Here is a 23,148-nt window from a genome sequence, read left to right on the forward strand (position 1 = left end):
TCCAACTTACGTACATATCCAACTTGAAGACAAATTTAGGAACAGAACTCGTTTGTAATCCAGGGACTGCCGGTACATGCGTGTGTGTAGTTTTCTGTATATTGTCTTCTGATTTGGGCAGGATCGCCACCTTATTTCAAAGGGTTCTGGATATGAGTAAAGTACTGTTATGCCTGTGCCTTCAGGAAGTCACAGCTCTATCGCTAAGAATGGAAGAGAAAACACACATTTTCCAAACCGCTTGTCCCATACGGGGTTGCGGGGAACCGGAGCCTACCCGGCAACACAGGGCGTAAGGCCGGAGGGGGAGGGGACACACCCAGGACGGGACGCCAGTCCATCGCAAGGCACACCAAGCGGGACTCGAACCCCAGACCCACTGGAGAGCAAGACCTGGTCCAACCCACTGCGCCACCGCGCCCCCCGAAGAGAAAATAACAGAACAAAAAGCCTCAAGTCTAATGGAGAGGGGATTTTGATTTTATTTATTCTTAATTCACATCTTTAAACAACCTTTCTGCCACTTTGCACAATCTGGATGTGCCATTAATCAGAGGAGCAGTGGATGCTGATGCCTTGTGACAGGCCGTGGCTGCCTGCAGCCCTGTGAGCGTCCCGTGTCTACTCTAATGCCCCTGGACACAAGTTGCACTCCCAGGGACCCCCTTTGTTCTCTGTCCTGGGGGGGGGGGGTAATTCTGTGCCATCCGGCCCTTAATGGCAGCTTCGCTTGTCAAAAACAGTGTAGGACGTGGCCCACATTAAGCATGCACGTCCTCCTTTGGCAGTGGTGGTGGCAGGCTTTGTGAGACGCTATTGTTGTATAAATTGCGGTCAGACAGGAAACATGCAGGGATAGCGGCGTAATCAGGACAGAGCGATAACAGTGACGGCGAGTGAGTCTGTGTAAAGTAGATAGGAGGGCTTTAATTCCCTGCTTGCTCTACGGAAACCTCCCTTAGCTGAAACGTGGCCAAATAACTTTAAAGTTTTCAACTATCTGGTGGAGGTGGGGGATGGGGATTAGTTTCCAAGACGTAAAAAATATCGGACTTCTGAGCATTTATTCAAAGTAATTGAATGTCATTCAAACTTCTATTGTAGGTTTCACAGGAGCCTGACTTTAGTTTGAACTGAAATATGACTAATGTCACAAAACAATAGCAGGCAGTATGAAACATGGCTCAGACAGTACTTTTGAGGGGACAAAGCCATTTGAGCAAAGTCCAATGGTTCTGGAAGGAGGAGGTGTTCTTTTAAAAAAAATTTAAAAAAAAAAACAAAAAAACGCTCCATTACCGTGTATGTACAGAACATTATTATACAGCCGCATATACAATGGTGGTCCCATAAGATTATAACGGAGCTGAAAAATTCTTATTGACTAGCGACGTCGTATCGCAACGTGTTACCTGTTCGTGGTGGTGCTGCTGTAAGCAAATGTACCGAGCTACCATTCATATAGAAGTATAGCACACATAATTATGTACAGTACATAATTTTTGATAACGATTATAAACACCTGTGTTACTGTATGTATTGACTATACTGTATTTTTCCTTAGCATGTACTCTTTCTACTTTTTAAAAAAAGTTTACTGTAAAACAGTATGCTGTGTTACATCAACAACAGCATCATAAATCTCATGTTTACCATGTCTCTTGATTGCATTGAGGCTATACCATCTAGGTTTGTATAAGTACACTCTATGGTGTTCTCACAACGACGAAATCGCCTAATGAAGAATTTCTCAGAACATATCCCCGTTGTTAAGTGAAACATGTCTGTGCATTACTGGAAAAGTCGACCCTTTCAACATAATGTGAGCATGTGAGAAAATATTTAAGAATGTGTAAATGTTGAGCAAATATCCTGGTCATACGAGCAGAATGCTAACGTGAGAGCAACTTGCTTGTTTTTGCTGTTACCAAAGGCATACACCTCAGGCCATACATATACCAACTCCTCAAAATGAACCAAATGTCTTTCACTCAATTTCCAAGTCTTTTTTACCCTATCAGTCAAAGGCTGCAGTCTGAGCAACGCTGACTGGGTGGCCTTGGGGAAACCCAAAACACTCAGATACCCCAGGTTATCTTACTGATGATGCATCCAAATGTATCACAACATGTGTGTAACATGTAATTACTATATTGTCATATCTCAACCATTCAAAACACAGGCAATCAGTATATATGCTGAAGCTGTGCGCGCACACACACATGGACATCCTGTTCCCACTGTAGTGCAAGTTCAGGTCAACGTAGGGTAGTACACATAGTACACACTGCATACAGCACATGAGGAGTGCAGCCCTGCTGTCACTGCATGTTCTTCGCTATAAAAGCCGCTGCGGGGAATGAAAGTAACTGTCCGACAGCTTCCTCTCACATTTCAAACAGCCTCTCCTGAAAGCTGACCTGCACGGGTAACACAGCCATTGACAGGCATCACTGTCAGCTTAATGGTGCTCAAACATTTAATTCACAAATTCAGATTTCAAAAATCGCATCGCATGTAACACAAGACGGACTATCAATCAGCTGTTTCCCCCCCTTACTATACAGCTGAAATCAAAGTTTAATGGACTTTCAGCATTGTTCTGTAACAGCTGTCCAGCACTGCACAGATAATTATAAGGTTTTGTTGTTTTAGGTAAGGTAAATATTGAAAACGAAATGAAAGCAAGAAGTCAAACTCGGAATTTCTTCCTTTGCTTTGCCTCCTTTTGATTCTCAGAGATCTTCAGTTTATATTTGAAGGCAGCTGCTTCCTTTTAATATACACTATTGATTAAAGTAATGGTGTTTGAAATGTACAACTGTTTTCGAAGATCTTCAGCACTTGAAGAGTCAGTGCAGAGCCTGTGGGGGAAAACACACATCAAGGTGGAAATGCAGAAGTGTAAATTGCACACCAGTGTGTTTTTGCCCACATGAATATGGTGCAGGAAACATAACTGGGTTAATAAAGTGCAGCATCTCAACTGAGGACACCAAGACTTGCTATCTTTTAGTTACAAGTGCTCCTAAATTAGCATTTTTCTGTGGAAATATTGCAATGAAAGGACTGAACAAATGCATTTCTGTATAACTTGTGGATTTTTCTGTTGCCCCATTCTGACATGGCAGTGGGCTTCTGTGCGCACCTGGCATATCCCCCATCGCCTGCATACATATTAATATACAGCTTCTACTTTCACTGAATTATTCCGTTATTCTTTTTTGAAATACAGCCGTCACAATGCAGGTGCACTCACTGTAAGTACAGCTAATTTCACACTGAATATCTATAATTACACTTACGCAAAATGGACTAGTAAAGCCTTCTTTTCTGTCCACCTTTATAGCCACACAAGTTTGTCTGATTCACTTAAGACCTTTCAGGAGATACCACAGTACAGCATGTTGAAGTGCTGTACAATTCACAATGCACATTGTTTTTAAACATAACAGGAAAACAGTGTGACTCACCATAATCAACTGGCCAAGTTTACATTCAATAGAATGTGGGAGTTTAAAATAAAAAAAAAAAATAGGAAGAAAAGAGAACTGCTGTGGTGGAAAAGTGTTGCAGCCTCTTAATTATTTAATCAAATCAATTAAACCTACTTACCCAAAGCTTTTCTAATTATTGCAATGTCCTTATTACAGTAGGAGTCAGACCTTTGTTTGTTGATGCACGAACATCAACTGAAAAGACAGAAGGGGCTGCATTTTTCATAAACACCAGAATAATGACAGAAATTAGATGGCTGCTGTCAAATATAAAAGTCAACATTCAGCTGGGACTTTTTCACGTTTCGCTCAGCAACACACAGTGCAGACACAAGCAGTTCACACTACTCCTTTCTCGGATTACATTTACATTTATTCATTTAGGAGACACTTTTCTCCAAAGCGACGTACATCAAGGATTACACTGACGCCTTAACATCACAGCGTGAACATAAACCACCATCATTCTGGTCGTTTGCTCTCTTCTCCATTAGCTATGACGTGTTAGACCAGGTGAGTCCAAACCTTTTCTATCCAAAGCCCACAATGATTATTGTAAACAGGTTCAAGGCTTGCATAAAAAGCAGTAAGCAACATACTTAGTTTGTAATCTCAATCATTAACAATTATTCTTTCCTGAATAATTTTAATACTGAAATCATTAATACTCTGTATTTATGTGCAATGTGTGTTCATCTGCATGCCCATTTTGATGTAGTAACACACACACACACACACACACACACACACACACACACAGTTTGAAACCGCTTGTCCCAAACAGGGTCATGGTGAACCGGAGCCTAACCTGGCAACACAGGGCACAAGGCTGGAGGGGGAGGGGACACACCTAGGACGGGACGCCAGTCCATCGCGAGGCACCCCATGCGGGACTTGAACCCCAGACCCACTGGAGAGCAGGACCCGGTCAAATCCGCTGTGCCACCACACCCCCCGATATAGTAACATTCAGCAAAATAATGTGATAAAATATATAGTGTTTATCAGTACTGTGGAGTCATACTCAGAAGCAATTATTGGGTTCCTGGAATTGTTAAAAATGTACTGACTCCCAACTAAGTGTATGGTATAAGCTGGCGTATTAAGTCGAGCCAGCATATAAATCGACCCCCAAAAATCTGAGGTGTAATATAGGTCTAGGCCTATATTCGCCAGATAAGTCAACCCCCAAAATAACGTGCAACTTTTGAGCAGTGCTGTGGAGTCGGAAGCAATTATTGGGGTACCGGAGCCGGAGTCAAAGGTTTTATGCACCAACTCAAAAGCCCTTGGTGTATATGGCATGCATAAGCTGCAGTACACAGTGTGTTAGTCATCTTACAAATGCTCTTGCAGGTTGCGCGTGGGGATGCCCCTAGGTTAAACTTTACCATTAGGACTTGGCAAAAAACTCACTGTGTTGAGTAACAGCTAAGTGCTGTTGGCTCATGTCTACTGGAATGGGTGGCGCATACAGTATGTGTGTGGTATGGTTACAAAGCAATACCTCTCTTATTACCATTACTGTACAGCCATATTTCCTGCTGTTTGTGTACATGCAATTCAACATTTCCTCCTCATCAATTCTGAGTGTCACCACCAACATTTGCCTCACACAGGGGCATCAACAATGCAGCGGTACATTTATCAAAGGTTAAATGAGCTGGAGTCAGATTTTAAAAAAAACTCAAAGCAGAACTCACGACTGCAATTTAACAAACAACCACGAGCTCAGGGATTGTTAAATGACTATCCAAGAAAATGCAAATCGAGGTTTGGAGCCTGAAAAATCTCCAGCACTCCCTTCTATGATAAATGTGCTCCTTCTACAATAATCTACACAGTGCAGTATTTTTTCTGAATAAACAGACCTTGTGTTTCATCTGGAAATCTGTAATAAATCAACTGTACGTTAAAAAAAGATTTAACGTGTATGCTGCCTCTTTACTATTCAGGAATTGTAGCGCATCCAACAGTTTACAGCAGACAGACAGACATTTAGGGGTATGTATTGCATAAAAATATGAGGTCTGTAAATAAATAAAGGCACTAATTCTGCATTTTCTTCACAAAGTATGTTTCCAGGACTGTGGGGAGGGGGGCATAACCTCTCAGTGCTCAATTAAGATTAATTCACCCCCAAAATATTTATGTACAACTCATTTTAGTACTATTGGTAAGTTTTTTTTTGGTTCAGGCAACACACAACAAGCTGTTCCGCTGCTCTTCAGAAGACATCACAAAGCACAGTATCAGATCTCATTTATGCAAAGATTAGATTTTAAAAATCCAGGCTTGATTAATTGAGTGGTAATAACATTTCAAATCTATTTCACAGCCTTTGCACAACTGATGTCCTTGCCAAGAAAAGCTCTTTCCCTGCGTGTGTAATTCGGAAACCCAATTTCTCAGTGCACTTAACCCGAGCTTTGTAACAAGACAACAAGCGAGAGCCAAAAGAATCCAGGCTCAGAGTGGGGCACAAAATCTTGCAGTGGCTCTGGATTAAAAGTTTCTAAAATGGTATTAATCTGTTTTCCTATGAGTGAAAAGAAACACCCGGATGCCGTGGTATAATTATAAAATGAGAGCAGGTTTATGCTTCACAGAAAATATAAAAAGCTTTATATTGGAGATGTGAAGTGAGGTGAATGAAGGGTCTTTTTGGCTCACAATGACGCCCATTGTGCCGCACAAGGCCCACTCCACTTGTGTTTTCATACGCACTTAGTTGTGACAAGCTGACGGTAGGGTCATGGGCACATGGCCGAAGAGGAACTAGCAGTCGACATCAGTGGTTCACTCTCTGACTGCTCTTCTGTACTACGGTATTAATACGCACCTGCCCTATTGAACGTGCAGCCACCTATGGAACAGAAAATGGGTGACACAAAGATTCCTTTCCTCTGAGCAAACTGCACATTGGAGTAAAATGGTCTCAAATGAAACAATCTGAAAATGATCTAGATGAAATCAACAGATAGCATGCAAATTCTCTCATTATATGCTGATCATCTCATCAGTCTTGACAGAAAAATAACAAAGACTCCCAAAAAGCTATTCTTGTGCAGTTGAGAAATGCCGTGAATTAAAATCTACAGCGATCGGATTCTGGTCATCAGTCGACAATTTCAACAAAAGTTGCCTTGCATTTAATCAGCTTTATATTAATCAAACTGCAATAAAAATTAACAGAAAGAAATGCTGAATCCCCCAATACTCACAGACTGACAGATGGAGTCTTAAATGACAGTAAGAGGATTTCCCCCCCCCTCCCCAAAAATAAATAAATAAATAAATAAATAAATAAATAAATAAATGTAAGCTGGCAGCCAGCTGTTTTGCATTCCACTCTCACATTTGCCATCATTTGGGGCAGCTGGGCACTGAGACACTGGGCCGTGCTGACGTGCCCGAATTGCTTGCATTGAGCTTAGGAGCCCGGGTAGACAAATATAATAAGGGAAGGTCAGCGAGGATCACTCCTTCAACATCAGCAGGACCCCCTTCGGTGGCCCATTAGAGGCTTTGTTTCAACACCACACAACAAAAACACCCTTATGAAAGCCCACCACCCTATCCCTTCACCCAGCCTTCCCGTCTTAGTTCAAAAAAGAAGAAAAGCTGATGAACTATTTGAACATTACTCCGTACTGTACTTCTCCACATCTTGTGTTAAATTTAACATCTATTTCATCACCTCCTACCTTTTTGGCCATGATTGTTGTTTGCTGTGCAACCAAGTCCAAATAAAATTTAATTTTCATTCATTCATTTAAACTACAGGAATTCTGAGCAGATTTTAATTATTTATGTAACTGTTTCTTTGCATCGGGGGGCGCGGTGGAGCAGTGGGTTTGCCCAGGTTCTGCTCTCTGGTGGGTCTGGGGTTCGAGTACTGCTTGGGGTGCCTTGCAACAGACTAACGTCCTGTCCTGGGTGTGTCCCCTCCCCCTCCAGCCTTGGGCCTTGTATTGCTGGGTTAGGCTCCGGTTTACTGCAACCCTGCTTGGGACAAGCAGTTTCAGACTCTCTCTCTCTGTGTGTGTGTGTGTGTGTGTGTGTGTGTGTGTGTGTGTGTGTGTGTGTGTGTGTGTGTGTGTGTGTGTGTGTGTGTGTGTGTGTGTGTGTGTGTGTGTGTGTGTGTGTGTGAGACATGTTGCACTGACATCTCATACAGGCTAAAGAGAAAAGCCCTGTGAAGATTTAGAAAACCAACATAAGAGCATTTTATTTGCTTGTGTGTTTAATTACTGGGTCTTTCTAGACCAACAAATGCATCTGTGGTTGGAAGGACACTTGATTCCTTCAAGGGCCAATATAAGAAATAAGGAAAAAAAAAAAAAAAAAAAAAAAATTTAAAATTCCCTTTGTTGCAGAGGAAGAGGTGCATATGCATGAGTAAATATACAAATCACACACCAGTGCCCAAACACAGGAAGAGCCACATATACTGCCCCCTAGTGGGACAACTTGCATTGACGTTGAAGTGACACTGATTGTTACGTGCAGATGTTCGACGTTCTGGCCGCTCTGCCGCACCCTCACTTAGAAGCCCACAAGGACCCAGCAACAGGATACTCGAGCATCCATGGAGCTCAACAATAAGTTAAGATTCAACACCTCTCGTTTTATACGGATTTCGCTGTCAAAAGACTGACGGCCAATTAACCATTTAAAGAGGCCTATTGATCACAGGAAAGCAGGGCAGATTTGTGGCTTTCATAAGGCAAGCTGGGTGTGATCTCATAGATATGAAGGAAAAAAGAAAGCAGTGTGTTCCTAAATTGATTTTCTTTGTATCGATCCCTTCTTGCATCCCCCCCCCCCCTTTTTTTTTTTTTTTTTTTTTTTTTTTTAAAGGGGTCCGTCTTCTGTCTTCACAACGTTTTAGTCTTACACACTAAAGCTGCACTGATAGATATCATTTCAGTGTGGACGTAATCCTACTTTCCGGCTAAGAAACTGATGCATGGCTCAGGAGTGCCAAATTCAGACTTCATGGGTCCAAGTCCTGCAGTTTCTCGGATGGACTTTTTCATTTGTTGGTGGTTCACACCTGCAACACCAGGTGTGGTGGCCTACATTCAGGTAACTGTGTCTACAACGGGAAGAAATAGCATTGCTGAGTAAAATCCGGCACCAGTATCACTCTGAACACTTTACATCTTTCAAAGGGCGACACTTGGTTTGGTCACAGGTTTGTATGAAATATACATATCCAACATGTTTGTGTATCACAGAGTTAGAAAAAAAACTGAAACAATAAAGCTCTTCACGTACAGTGATTGTTGGCGCCCTTTGACAATGTAGTTTCAGCAGTAATCAGTTATACATACTGCAGCTATGTGGTATCCGAAATAACACACCGTGTCAATTCGCAATCAGCGTACCTCTGATGGAAGAAATACTTGCAAAACTCAATCATAGCTGATGATAAATTATATGAATGAAAGGCTCTCATTTTTCTCCTTTCATGTCCTTTTTAACATTCTCATTATCGCAGCTTTACCAAATCATGTGTGTCAATTAAAGGGAAGACTTTTTGATCATGCAGCAGTGGATTCCGAAATTCCATTGCGCTGTTTCCATCATAATTCATTATCAAGGCCATTATTCACTCAAGGAGTTTGAGTGGAATTTTTTTTTTTTTTTTTTTTAAAAAAAAAAAAAAAACATGGGTTACCACAAAGGATGGGCTTCACATCATCCATAAATGTTAGTATGGAAGTGGCTGCAAAGACCATCTCAGCAAATGAATTGAATATTATCCTACTTGCTTTAACAGCAGATCACTGTATTTTTGTTCCCATGTACACTAGTATAGTGCATGATGTGGAAATATTGAGTGAGAGCTGGAATCCTGAAGTGTAGCACCTCTGTCAATCCATACACAGAAACCATTTCTGCCAATACATAAATTATTTTGCAGAACTGTGCAGGAATCAAAAGCACACAGTTAAACTGACAGATGAAGGAACTCCACAAGAGTTTGTATGGTCCTGGCCTGTTCCAAGAGAACTCCCTGTAGAGCTGGTTTAACTCTCCAGGAATCAACCATATTCTAGCAAATTTATTCTGTGCACAACGAAGTGGGCACCATCCTTTTACACTGTATGCATGATACAGTACCATTCCTGCATATGGTACCCTACCATACAGGATGTAAGTATAACCCACTTCTGAGTGCTCGCATACAGTACGGTGCGTCATTCTTACAAGGTCTACCTGCAGGGGTCGACCATGGGGCTCCAGAGCCAGGCCTGCCGGGTCCCAGCCAATAGCAGCATTTCCTCACAGCATGTTAAATCACAGCCTGAACCACTTGACACCAGCATGACAGCCATATTCCTGGAAATAGGGGTAATCTACACAAAAGGGAACATTTTGACAGATTTAGTGCTGCACAAAAGCTCTTTCTGACTCCTGGATGAAACAGCACAGCTAAAGATGCCTCTTACAGTCATCCTTTCCGCCACTCCTCTTTCCCCTTTGCCTGTGCTGTTCTGCTGACCAGCACCTACTTATTCTGAGCATAAACCTTTTTTATATAAACTCCAACATGTTTTATTCCCATATAAAATGTGTAGCTTATTTTCCCCATTACTTGTTCATACTCAAAAAGTACTTTTTGGAAACAAGATTACAAACAGTTTGGAAAACAAATATTTAAAAGCATATTTTGGTAGTTGTAGTAGCATGACATTAAATAAATATGTATATACACATATTACAATAATAAGCAAAATAGCAGGCCTGAATAATGAAACTTTAATGTGTGAAATTTGTAAATGACAATTCTCGATCATTCGTGCTCAGTCTGAACATTACCTGTTACTTTTTACTCAAAAGTCCTATATCACAGCTTGATCTCCAGAGAAAATAAACTTTTGTTTCTTCTTTATTTTTTCCTTTTTTGCTTCGTAATATAATTCCCATCAGCACGCTCTCTCCACTTGCACATCATGCTAATTCACTGACTGGGTACCACGAGTGAGGAGAGACAATAATGTTATGTAAAGTCTCGCTTCGCTCATTGCAAAGCTCTTTTCTGTATGCAACATTTGAAGTCATCGTTCAGAACTGGGCGGTGAGAGGGGAAAATCTGATTCTTTTTTTTTTTTTTTTTTTTAATTAATTTAATATCGCCTTGCCTTATGAATACGTAGTGATAATTTGCCTGCAAGCTGTGGTTTTAAATTCTTTAATCTAGGAAGCAATTTTCCCAATAAATTATGTTAATTCCAAATTTCCTTTCTCTCGTTTTAATCTTATGTGACTCAGCATATGAAAAAAAAGGAAAAATGCAGTTGCCTGGTCCAAGTACAACTCTGGTGGTGCAGTTTAACAGAGACAAGCCATACACTGAAGTGACGGCACCAGGCCAGGCACACCGTTCCACACGGTTCATATCCGAGTGTCAAGTCTGGCTGGGCCCTTGGCAACGTGATGCCAGCAAAAGCGATGGAGCACAGTCAAACTGCATCCCCTTACCTTGTAGAACATGATACCAAGGGTTTGTGGCTGCTACTTGGTCTCTGTTCCAGTGCCAGGTCAAAGGAACCACACTGCTTCCGGTTATTGCCGAAGCTCTAGTGATTATTTTTTCAGCAAATAAATGGGCAAAATCATAGCTGTGCATATGCATGTTGGGCTCTTTGGTGCCATGGGTGTATACTCTCCATTTCAGTGATGAACATTCACCTCACCTATGATGGCATGGTTTAATGTAAATTCTTATGTAATATGAATGTGTACTGTTGTATATGCACATGATATACAGACACTGGGAAGAGCAGATACAAAGTAGCTGCAGTTCGTCTTCAGTGGGAAGCCAAGGCCCCGGTGTAGAGCGCTGGTGGAGTGCTAGGAGTGTTTCAGAGCGGCTTCGACTCGCTCTAATGCAAAATGACAGGATTATTTTTTAAGTCTTCATTTTTCAGCTAAAATACTTCCCCGTTTAAAACCAAGTAGGCTTTGATACTTATGAATGCTAAGTCAGCACTTTCCCTTTATGTTCCAAATACAGTTTGTGGTCTTAATTCAGTAGTTCTCATCTTAAGTGAGAAGGCAAATAACCTGATAACACTGGAATTATACTCCAGCTATGCCAGAAAGTCTCATTATAGCCACTGTCTTGTGAGTTCTCTATTACTTTGCATCTTACAATTAATTACTAGCAGCAAGAACAATAGTTGAATGTTTTTTTTTGTCAGTCTGAAGTATTTGATGATTAAATGATGTTAAGTACTGCTCATAATGATATCATGCTGTGATTTGTTAAGCAAAATGTGAACAATTATTTTCAGTACATAATGATAACACTAGTAACTGATATTGTAAAGTACATACAAATGTGAAAGAGTGTATTTAACTGATAACTACGTTTCATTAAACAGTATATGCGTAGCGATACAAATTCTACAGTATTTCTCTCTAAAAAGTGAAAATATATGGGTAAAGCATTGATTCTTGTTTAGTTACTAAGCTACAAATGTTAGCTTTTATACTGGGTGGAGTTGTCCACTTAAGTATACAAAATAAGGGTGATTTATAGATCAGAGTCTGCATGACAAAGGCTCAAGGGATATAACTTAGATTGTTAAATAATGACTTACAGAGAATATCTGGTGGATTATGTAAACATCAGTATTCACGTGTACCAGTATACAAATATAATAGAAAGCCATAAATTGTGCACATACAAACTGAGGCAAAAACGGAAAGCTGTGTTTAGTCAGAGTAAAGTATGTCATCTCCAGAGAACAACTGTTTATCTTAGAATAATTGTAATTATCCTCTAATTAATGTAACAAAAAAAAAAAATCACTATCCATCTTCTGTATTTTAGCAGTCCTGGGGCAAGAGCAGCAATTACCAATTACTTTAATTTACCCCTCTGCCCATAACAAGACAAAGCAGTCGCAAAAACACTGTGAAATGCAGATTCAGAGCAGTAATGCCCTAATAAAATGCCCTTACAAATTAGCCTGCAGGCTCCCAGTAAAATTTCTGATATATCGTGCTCGGTTTTCCAGCAGCTATCTTAACAATTACTAAAAGGATAATTCTGCCCTGTTCCTCTTACAAAATGAGTAGTGACTATTGCATAATGAAGACAACAATGTTTCCACCCGACGTCTTTAAGAATTGCATGCGCAATGTTTGGATAGATACTCAATACCTTTCCTAGAAAACCATCCCGAAAAACCACCATATAATCCCTCTGCTAAGCATTTTGCCCATAATCTTATTACAAAAATGTTCCAACTGTGGTATCATAACAAGATCAGGAAAGGATCCACTGTATGTGACAATTTTAAATGATCTGCATTAGAAACTAACACAGCATTAGACTTCGTCCTTTAAGAAAGTGTATGGATGGATTTGCAGGACTGTACATTCACCTGACCTAAAATAGAAGATGTTTCTCTGGTGTGCAACTGCAACCATAGCACACTCTACATGTTCGGCTAAACCGTACAGTGCATCCATGTGTTATTGCCTAATGATTTGTAATGTTTATTTACTTTTTAAATACTAGTGCTATTAAATATTAACTAAGGCTTGTAAAGATTATCTACAAATGCATGAGAAATCATTAATGAAATATTCCATAAAAGCATGTGAGGGCTTTGTCAAGGAATGTGATAGTATTTGCACATCCCCCCCGCTTATACACACAATGGTCTTACACACCAATATGCTCACAAGTCAGGGTCCTCAGAGCACACTCAAGTATGCACTATGGATGGGGCCATACCGTACACCTTACAAAAACTAAGTGACTGTTTAGAAATTTGTACTAAATGCTGTAACAGACGGCACAACAAACACTAATTTGACCGTTGCACAGAACATGAAGAATAGTATCAGGCATTTCTATATTCTCATAGAATAAAAGGGGAAATATCCTCAATTCTATTGTTGCTGACGAAAGGATGACTTCACTGCAAAGAGTGCTGTCACAGGGGAATGTATTAGTTCTATGATGGACCACTATACCAACCCAGAATATCTGCCAGAGTCAGCATATGATGCTGCAAGTAAAAACAGGAGTGCTGCGCATAGTTCAGCACATAAAACCTAGTTGTGTGACTGATTTTAATTGGTTTCTATCGCCTTCCCTTATACATTTTCTGTCATTTGCTCGCAAATGGGGGGATTTGGGGGAATCAGCTCCACCGGTCGGTCCACCACCACCTGTCAGAAATACTGCAGATGCAGCAGGACTGCTCCCTAACGGGCTGGACGCACGTCTCGCGCGCTCCATTGACCAGCTCCAGCTCCTGGCTCCCCAGAACCCGAGCTGTTCTTCTGAGGATGGAGGACGCACGCTGACGGTTCGCTCCCCGGGGACGCGCTGTTATTCTGCCTTATAACGCAGGTGAGTCGGATCGCGCGCTCTGGGCACCTTTCGTACGTGTCGTTTGTTTCCTCTCTTTCCAGTCGACGGACTGCTACAGATGGCCAGTGAGAACTTCAGAGACACACGACACACACACACACACGTGTTTGCGCGTCCGCGGCATCATGGACGCGCACACCGAGTGGCGCGTCTCCTCGCGGAAACAATGACGCGCGCACAAGGTACGAAGGACCCGCGGTGCGCATCCTCTCCGGTAACACAAAACCGCACAACGGCGTGTTTAAGGTTAAGAAAAAGCCAAGTCAAGTGATGGTGCATTGAAGCTGCCTGTCGATGGATGATCCGACGTAATGACACCGTTCGACGGTTCATTGCAACAAACAAAGGATGATCTTCCTAACACGATAATGAAAAAACAGAAACTGTGGGTGACTTTCCACAGAGGAGAGGTGCATGTTGTAATGTAAGTGTGGTTTACCACACTCGCTGCTCAGTAGCTATAGGGATCGCGAAGACAGGCACGTTGCAGTCTAACAAATCGGCTCGTTAAGGACCGATGCGAGGCACCGCTGGCAGCACGCAACGCGCAACTTACCGACGCAGGTAAACGTTGCCACGAGAAGCAGGCTCCCCAGCAGCGGTATTCCGCAGCTCTGGCCGGAACGGCGACCCACATGTACCAGCATGGTAATAAGGACGGAGAAGTTTTCAAGAGGGCGATCGGCAAAATTAAAATGAACCTTGACAACTAGCCAGTTTGTTCCGTACGTCCAAGCGCGGCTGCGACGTAGCTCCGTCTGGTTCAGTAGCCCTGCGTGAAAGTGTCCTTTTCAGCAGACGCCCTGCTCCTGCTCCGGCCCCGTGCCCATGGGTGCCCGCGCCGCGCGTCCTCGTTGCTCAGAGACAGCGCATCACAGGTGTGGTAAATAAAGGAGGGTCGCCGCGCCGCCCGCCTCGCTCCCCCGCCGAGGGCACGCACAAGTCTGCTTCGTCCTGTCAGGGGCGCCCTGGTTGCTGTACACCACCTCTGTGCAGCAAGAATTTCGCGTCAACTATTTTCCTTATTTATCTTCTTATGGTTTTTTGCTGAAGGAACATCTGCTTGTAGTACAGCAATGCAGAAGCGAGGAGTCGGGCGGAGAGGTAAGGCGCACGGAGGAGGAAAACCCGGAGTGGAGCGAGCAGCGTTAGCGGAACGGAATCACCTCAAGATGCCGAACTCGCAGCAAGTGCTGCGTTAAACAGCGGCCTTTTGGTGCCCGGGAATTTTCCCTCCAGAGCTGAAGTTACGGAAATGCTTAGTTACTTAATCAACATGTTAAATAATACATCTAGAAATGCTTATGTTAGTCTTCGGGACAATCACTGGCCACTGTCAAATGAAGACAATAACAAATTATAAAGTGCAATAGTGGCATTTGCAGACTTAAATACTTAGGATTATGTGTATGTGCATCTATTAATGCAACACTGCTTAGAAGCAGTACTGTCTATGCTATCTAGCTATCTGTTGCTCTTGTCTTTTATTGTGAGAAATTCTTCAGTCAACTTCATGTGAAAATAAATAAAAAAATAAATTTTCTTCAGAAGGACAGTTTTTGATTTTGAGATTTTTTTTTTTTTTTTTAATTTAGCGTGTTTCCAAAATTTTTAGTTTTGTATATTGTTTCCTGGTGTCTTTTTTTTCTGTGATAATATTAGAATTGTGTAATAGTCGACTGCTACTCAAGTGCTGTGAGCCTCCCCGTTATTAAAAAGTCATCTTGTAGCATGGCCCGCACAAGTGAGAGGTAACTTAGCCTGGAGGCAAAACTGTCCTGCTGATAATCGTTAGCTTTTTTAACAGGTGTACACTGCTGGTCGATCTTACAAAACACTGCAAATTTTACATGTGTTTTTCATTTCTTTCTGTGTGTGTGGTGGGTGGGGGATACAAGGATAGGGTTGCAAAGACATTTCAAACTTCAAAAAGGCTGAGAAAGACAACCTTAAGAGAAGAGAACTGAAGTCACAGATGATCAAGATAAAGAAGGGAAAGAAGACAGTGAATTCAGATGAAGAATACCTACAGCTTGTCAAGGGCATACAAGTACAGTCATGTTTTGTTAGAATGGAAAGCTGAAGAAATCATGAGTACAAAATCTCAAATCAGTCATTCTAATTTGGATACTTTTACATTTCTCAGATAGGTAAAATCTGTGCTGTATTGTATGCATTGCCTCATTGTTCCACTCCTGCTCTAAATAACACAATAGCTTCATACTGAATTTATGGTTCATAAGGACTGTTTGTTATGTTGGTGATATGTCATAGCTGTTACTACTTGTTCAAACAAAATAAAAGTTTTCTCTTCATTTAACCACTAAATTTCACCAGGTTAAATGAAAACTTTACCGTTAATTAATATGAGCTTGTGGATAACACAGACACTCCCAAGTTCACAGATGGCTAGGATGTACTAAATGCTCTAGAAAGCTGATTACATGTAATTGATTACTAGCAGAATTAAGTGAAGTAAAGCTTTTTGTACTGAGTTTTCACCATTATCTATGTACCTTATTTGTCTGTTTTTTGGTCCTAAAAGCATGACTGACTTACAGAATTGAACTGCTAAGGAGTGCAAACATCTTCTAACAAGGGATATCGCTTACTTTCATAAAAGATGTGGTACTCTTCATTGTGACATATCAGTTATCTTATTTGCATTTCTTTCAGTCTCGTCCTGTAATTACTGAAAATTAATGTCTGTAAATTTTATCCTTTATACTCTATGGCCTCATGTTGCTATAGTGTGCAGACTTGATTTAAGCAGGACAAAGTACCTACACATCTGCATTCCATAGGATCACAGGACATGATGTGTGTAAGAATCACAATACTAACGTTATCTGTTTCACTTCATGGTCATAACAGCTTGAATTTTAATGTATTATAGGATTTTATAGAGACATCATGCAGACCATTAAAAGTATTACTATATACACATTTCAGTTTGACATATGAGAAAACTAGATCACAAGTAAACATTATACACATTTCAGTTTGACATATGAGAAAACTAGATCACAAGTAAACATTTTTTCCCCATATCAACTATTATATTAAAAATGTGTTTTTTTAATACATACAAGTTATAAAAAAAGCTTTACCTACCATTTCATTTTACTAGTACAAATATTATATGGGACAGGAATACCTTTCTGCACATTTTAGTAGTGCAAGTTAGCTTCTTCATTGCAGCTGCTTGACTGTATGGGCTGGATATCTTACTGTGTATTGTCATTTGAAGCAGGGTTTATGAACCCAGTCACCAATGAGCTGCCAGGGCCTGGAAGTTGTTCCTGTTAACTTTCAAAAATATGTAAATTTATAATATAGGTGCTTCCTTTTTGTCTTGATGTTTCAACAAATATGGTTTTAGTTTGGTTATGGTTTGGTTTTTGAAAAAATTATATTAGTGGAAAAAAAACAGCACAGATTGCATAATACCATTGCCACTGGATGTACAGTGTCAGTGCTTTGTAATCAAATCTAACAGTAAAACATGGTATATACAGTAAATTCAGAATATCATGCCTGAATGCAGTAATGCAGTAAATATAGACAGAAATGGCATAATTCTTTTCCCTTCCTCATTGGTTTCTACAGGTTTAGGTGCCTTTTTTTTTAAACTTTCGACCCAATTGAACAACCAAGAAAAACTATTTATCAGACACAGGCTTTAGCACAATAGCACTAGCATCAGACAAATTGTTAGATAAATCTGCTTTGTGTGGTGTGCAATGTTGTACTTAAACTTTCCAGAAGAATGAGACAAAGATAAATAGATACAATATTGGGTAGATGAATGGATGGATCAATGTGCATTGAGATGGATTGTTCGACAGAGAAACAAGCTCTGTGGAGGAGAGACACACAGAAAGGAACAGGGACAGGTATTTGAAACCTTTTGAGGAGAATATCTAATACCATAGAGCCATTGTGCATACCTGATGTTTTTTTTTTATTTTTAACTTGGTGCAATTTGTAACCTCAACCTGAAATACAAAATTAAAATCTTAGTACTTTTGCTTTTTTGACTGGCTAAGAAAAAATATGAACATACTGCACTAGGGAAACAGTTACTTTGCATAATTATGGGCTAAGACATTATCCAAAGTGCATCCCAAGGTTATTTATTGTCTCCCTGAGACAACATCCATCTTTCTAGCCGCTGCATTTTTAGCTTAGGAATTTTAGATCAGCTGTTAACCCCTTGGCAGAAATAGTGTAAACCTCAGTTTTTGGAATTCATGCAGTTATTACTATAGTGTCTTGGAGAGTACTCATAAAGAATGAAAGATAAAGCTCCTGTTTGAGATGCAGCAGCCGACATGGCTCTCCCAGGCTGCTTATTCGGGCTGTTAGTGGTGCAGAATGCAACACCAGTGGGAGTCAAATGAATGTAGGGACAACTGGGGTTTTGTTCAAAGTGAAGAACCAGGTTTTATTGTCTCAAAACCAACTTTATTTGTTAGAAGCATACAAAGATTTTGCTATTTCTACAATTATAATAACTTGTCAGCCAAGTGTCCAATACCATAGTGGTTAAATATTACCATGTCTTTTTGTTTTTCACACTGTGCTGACTTGGTTTGTTGTATGTTGAAGGAACTCTTAGGTCACTCTTCTAAGGGAGAAAAAAACCATGGAGCTGCATCCAGTGGAGTCATTTTCAGGCAACTGACCATCAAAAGACTGAGCATTACATTCTTCCTAAAATTGTGGCCAAATGGTTCTGTTTAGCACCGTTTTGATTTGTTCACTTTCACATGGATGTACATCCTGACTATTGAGCAGGTCGTGTGTGTGATTCATTTGTTGGGGGAAGCTGTCCAGAGGACCAAAAGCAAACACACAAGCAAGGTGTATTCCATTTTTGTATTACCACATGTAAAAGGTGGGCACAAGCTGTAACGTTTACATATATACTACTATAGTAAACCTGCCCATAAAAATGATTTTTCTCTGTGGGCATGTTATATAAAAGCTTATGAAAATGTGAAATTTAGTTGCTAACTTTTTCAGCCCTACACTAAGACATAAACATACTCTCAAAAATGTGTACAGATAAAGAAATTAAGCTACTGGTAACCATCATATGGCCATCCATTCCCACTTATGTTCTCCTCCAGTTGCATTTATCCCAAGAGGCATGGCACATATGGAGGAATATAGCCTTTACAGGACACCAGTCCATCACCGGTTGCTCACACTACCATGCACTAAAGGCACTTAGAGGCCCCAGTTCGACTAAACAAGTCTTTGCAGGAAGACTGTCTGCCGTGATGCTCTCGCTGGACTGACTATAACTGGCTGGTACACAGTCAGTGCTTTTGTGTCCTGAGAATAGGGGGCTGCGCAGAAAACCTTTTTACCCTTACCCTCAGCTCAGTACATAGAGTAAATCTGATATTTGACAACGTTTGCTATACAGCCATCCCTTCATTTACAAACTCTCTTTATCAGAAATTTCAGTTTCATGACTCTTGGCTAGGGGGCGCGGTGACGCAGTGGGTTGGACCTGGTCCTGCTCTCCGGTGGGTCTGGGGTTCGAGTCCCGCTTGGGGTGCCTTGCAGCGGACTGGTGTCCCGTCCTGGGTGTGTCCCCTCCCCCTCCGGCCTTACGCCCTGTGTTACCAGGTAGGCTCCGGTTCCCCGCGACCCCGTATGGGACAAGCGGTTCCGAAAGTGAGTGTGTGTGTGTGTGTGTGTGTGACTCTTGGCTTTTGATACCCAATTTTACTGGAAAAAAATCTGTGTAACAAAATTTTTCTGAGCATGTTCAAAAAAGGAAAGTCATGTGTTGTGCAAGTGAAGTGGAAGCGTTGTAATGTACTATAAGCTGCTGCATCTGCATCCAGATCTCTCAGTATTTTGGTGTTTTGGGAACATGAGAATGTTGCTTTAAGAGAGTTGGGCATCATAGCAAGTGTATGAAATTCCACAGGAGTGTCTGTCGGCAATTTTTGGTGTGCTATTTAATTGAATGATTACGGAGACAGCAGAGCATTTAGCAGGAAAAGAAATGGACAGACGGACAGATGGATATTTTTGCCATCCAAGTACTGTACTCTAATCTGCATTTTAAATGACAGATGTTCCCCGTCTGTGTAAGTGCACCAGCAGAGTGCTGGTATTCATCCTTCAACAGCACTAAAAGCAAAAAGAAAGCTGTTTGCACAGGTAACAGCCATAAACAGTAGTAATCAGTAAAATATTAATATATGATTATGTTGGCATGACACAGTTAATAAAACAATGAAATATTATGACTTTAAATGAGCAATATTTAACAGTGATTAAAATCTATTATTGTTTGTTATCAAATGACATGTATCATTTTGTCAGTTCTCTCATTTCAAAGGTAATGGTAATTACCTTTCTGAGATCTTATGGATGTTTTTAAAACAGTAATAAAGAAATTTGCATTTCTGTAGTAACTGTGCAGGGGGTGCGGTGGTGCAGTGGGTTGGACCACAGTTCTGCTCTACAGTGGGTCTGGGGTTCGAGTCCCGCTTGGGGTGCCTTGCAACGGACTGGCGTCCCGTCTTTGGTGTGTCCCCTCCCCCTCTGGCCTTACGCCCTGTGTTGCCGGGTAGGCTCCGGTTCCCCGTGACCCTGTATGAGACAAGCGGTTCTGAAGATGTGTGTGTGTGTGTGATACTGTAAAGCACACCACTGGCCCAAATCAGCATTCCTGCTGATGCTGAGATCCCACAGCAATTGTTCTGCGAAGTAAGTTTATGAACAGCTGTGATTTAGTTATTGTCTTATCGGCTTAATAGTTACTTTTCAACCAAAATTGTCAGTCATAAGCACCATTTACAGCCTTGCCAAGCTGCAAGGTGCACCTTCCTGAATATGTACAGTTCTCACCAGCAGGAGCTCCTGCATGCAGTGCCCATGATCAGTGTAAATGATTTCACACACCGTCATTTTCTGCCATGTTGAAGATTTTGTCTTTTGTGTCTTTTCTCTTTGTTTTTATTCAGTTCTTCTATAGGTGTTGTCTTACATTCATTATGTTACCATACTTTTGCTTTGACCGTGGGGCATACCATACCATACCACAATCATACCATACTCTTGCTTTTAGACCCAGGCTACAGTGACATTTTAAAAGCAGAAGAAAGATGAACAACTTGTATAAATCGATTTAATTTAATTTAAATTAAGGAGGTTAATTTAAATACTTTAATTTTCTTTTTTTTTTTTTGTCTAATGAGAAATACTATGCTAATTTAAATTTCTCTCAGTTTTGAGTATCATAAATGTGTCTGCAGCAAGCAGAGTAGGCTACCAACTGACAATTTTTCAAGTTCACTGTTCATCACCTGAAGCAGTTCACCACAGGGTTAAAACACCAGGGAGTTTGTGCTGTTTCTAGTGTTGCTTCCCACTCTGTGACACTTAATGGTCCTTCAGAGGTGAAGCAAACACAGGATAAGAAAAGAAATTAAAGTCAGAAGTAAGTAAATGGCAAGATCTTGGAAATCACAACTACAAATTAAAAGATGGGTACTGGTAGTTTTTGAATGCACACACACACACACACATTATCAGAAACCGCTTGTCCCTTACAGGGTCACGGGGAACCGGAGCCTACCCGGCAACACAGGGCGTAAGGCCGGAGGGGGAAGGGGACGCCATTTTTAAAAATGTCAATGTTAAAACAGGTAACAAAAAAAGACCATGAGAAAACATTTGCCCATTTTTTTCAAGCGTGTTACTATGAAAAAGGGGATATCCTGTCAGTGCTCTTGATTGTTTTCACTTCCTTTGTCTGTGTGCCATGAAAAGTGTTGAAAATGCCTCTTTTGTCAATTGTCATTTACCCACTTAGATCCAGTAAGTGTGTGTAGAGCTACAAAAGACATAGCCGAGTTTGCTGTCATTCAAACACACAGTCAGAGGCACATCATATTCCTCATGTTTTCATACTGAACCAAAAAAAAAACTCACAGTTTGCCTTCTGACATGTCTTCCTAAGGAGCATGTGCCAAGTATATATTTGATTTGGAAAAATAACCGTATATTTCAAACCAAGCATGTTTCTTGGATGAGTATGGCTACGATAATTTAAAGTAATTCGATTAGAACATACAACTTCCGTTCAAAAAGCAATCTTCCGGTTTATCAGTTTTTTCTTCTTTTAATTAGCAACACGTTAGAACAGAGTCACAGCAACACAGAGACACAAACAGTACACAGATAACTTGCACAAATACACATAAACATAAAAGAGCTGTAAAAGGTGATGTCAATATTTAGCAAGAAGGTCATGTTGCACTGTATACAAAGTTCCAAAAGGGTGACAACATATTCCAGGATTCATATAAATTATTGTGCAGTTCAAACATCAAGTCCTCCACTAGAAGACAGTTGGACACCTGTGTCAGCCATATATAATGGCTTATGCTGTGGTCCAGAGCAATAACACACAATTCCTTGCCAACTATGCAAGAGTGTGTAAGAGTAAACAACCTATATTCCATAACTTCTTTAAAAATAAAATATGGATTATGGTTTAGCTACATCATCAGTAAAATCACTCTTTCTGCTTAAAAATTAAAATTTAGAAAACTGATGGTATAAAACAATTCGCTTAAATACAATATTTCACCCCGAACCGCCACCTTAACGTGGTGGAGGGGTTTGAGTGCCTGAATGATCTCAGGAGCTATGTTGCCTGGAGCTATATGCCCCTGGTAGGGTCTCCCAAGGCAAACAGGTCCTGGGTGACAGATGAGACAAAGTGCGGTTCAAAACCCCCTTATGACTATTAAATCAAGGTTCTTGTTTACCCAGCCCGGTATGGGGTCACCGGGGCCCCACCCTGGAGCCATGCCTGGAGGGGGGCTCGCATGCGAGCGCCTGGTGGCTAGGTCTATGCCCACAGGGCCTGGCCGGGCTCATCCCGAAGCCATAACGTGGAGCCGCTCTTCGGTGGGCTCACCATCTGCCGGAGAGGCCGTAAGGGGCCGGTGCGTTGTGATTTGGGCGGTGGTCGGGGCCGAGTGCCCGGCCGACCCAAACCTCGGGCGCCAACTCTGGTTTTTGGGACTTGGAATGTCACCTCACTGGCAGGGAAGGAGACTGAGCTGGTGCGGGAAGTTGAGAGATACCGTCTAGATATAGTCGGGCTCACTTCCACTCAGAGCTTGGGTTCTGGAACCACTCTTCTCGATCAAGGGTGGACTCTCCATTATTCTGGCATTGCTCAGGGTGAGAGGCAGCGGG

General features: G+C 41.2%; 1 protein-coding gene across 1 annotated transcript in view; it reads right to left on the bottom strand.

Annotated features, from left to right (window-relative positions):
* The window catches only part of unc5a (unc-5 netrin receptor A), a 217,989-nt gene extending 202,758 nt beyond the window's left edge, over positions 1–15,231 (bottom strand). The window contains exon 1 of the mRNA XM_018746522.2: positions 14,462–15,231. Within this exon, the coding sequence (XP_018602038.2) occupies positions 14,462–14,552 (91 nt within the window). The 5' untranslated portion in view covers positions 14,553–15,231. The remainder of the gene's footprint in view (positions 1–14,461) is intronic.
* Positions 15,232–23,148: the final 7,917 nt, after the last annotated feature.

This window comes from Scleropages formosus, chromosome 13, assembly GCF_900964775.1.
Source record: "Scleropages formosus chromosome 13, fSclFor1.1, whole genome shotgun sequence".
Lineage (NCBI taxonomy): Eukaryota > Metazoa > Chordata > Actinopteri > Osteoglossiformes > Osteoglossidae > Scleropages > Scleropages formosus.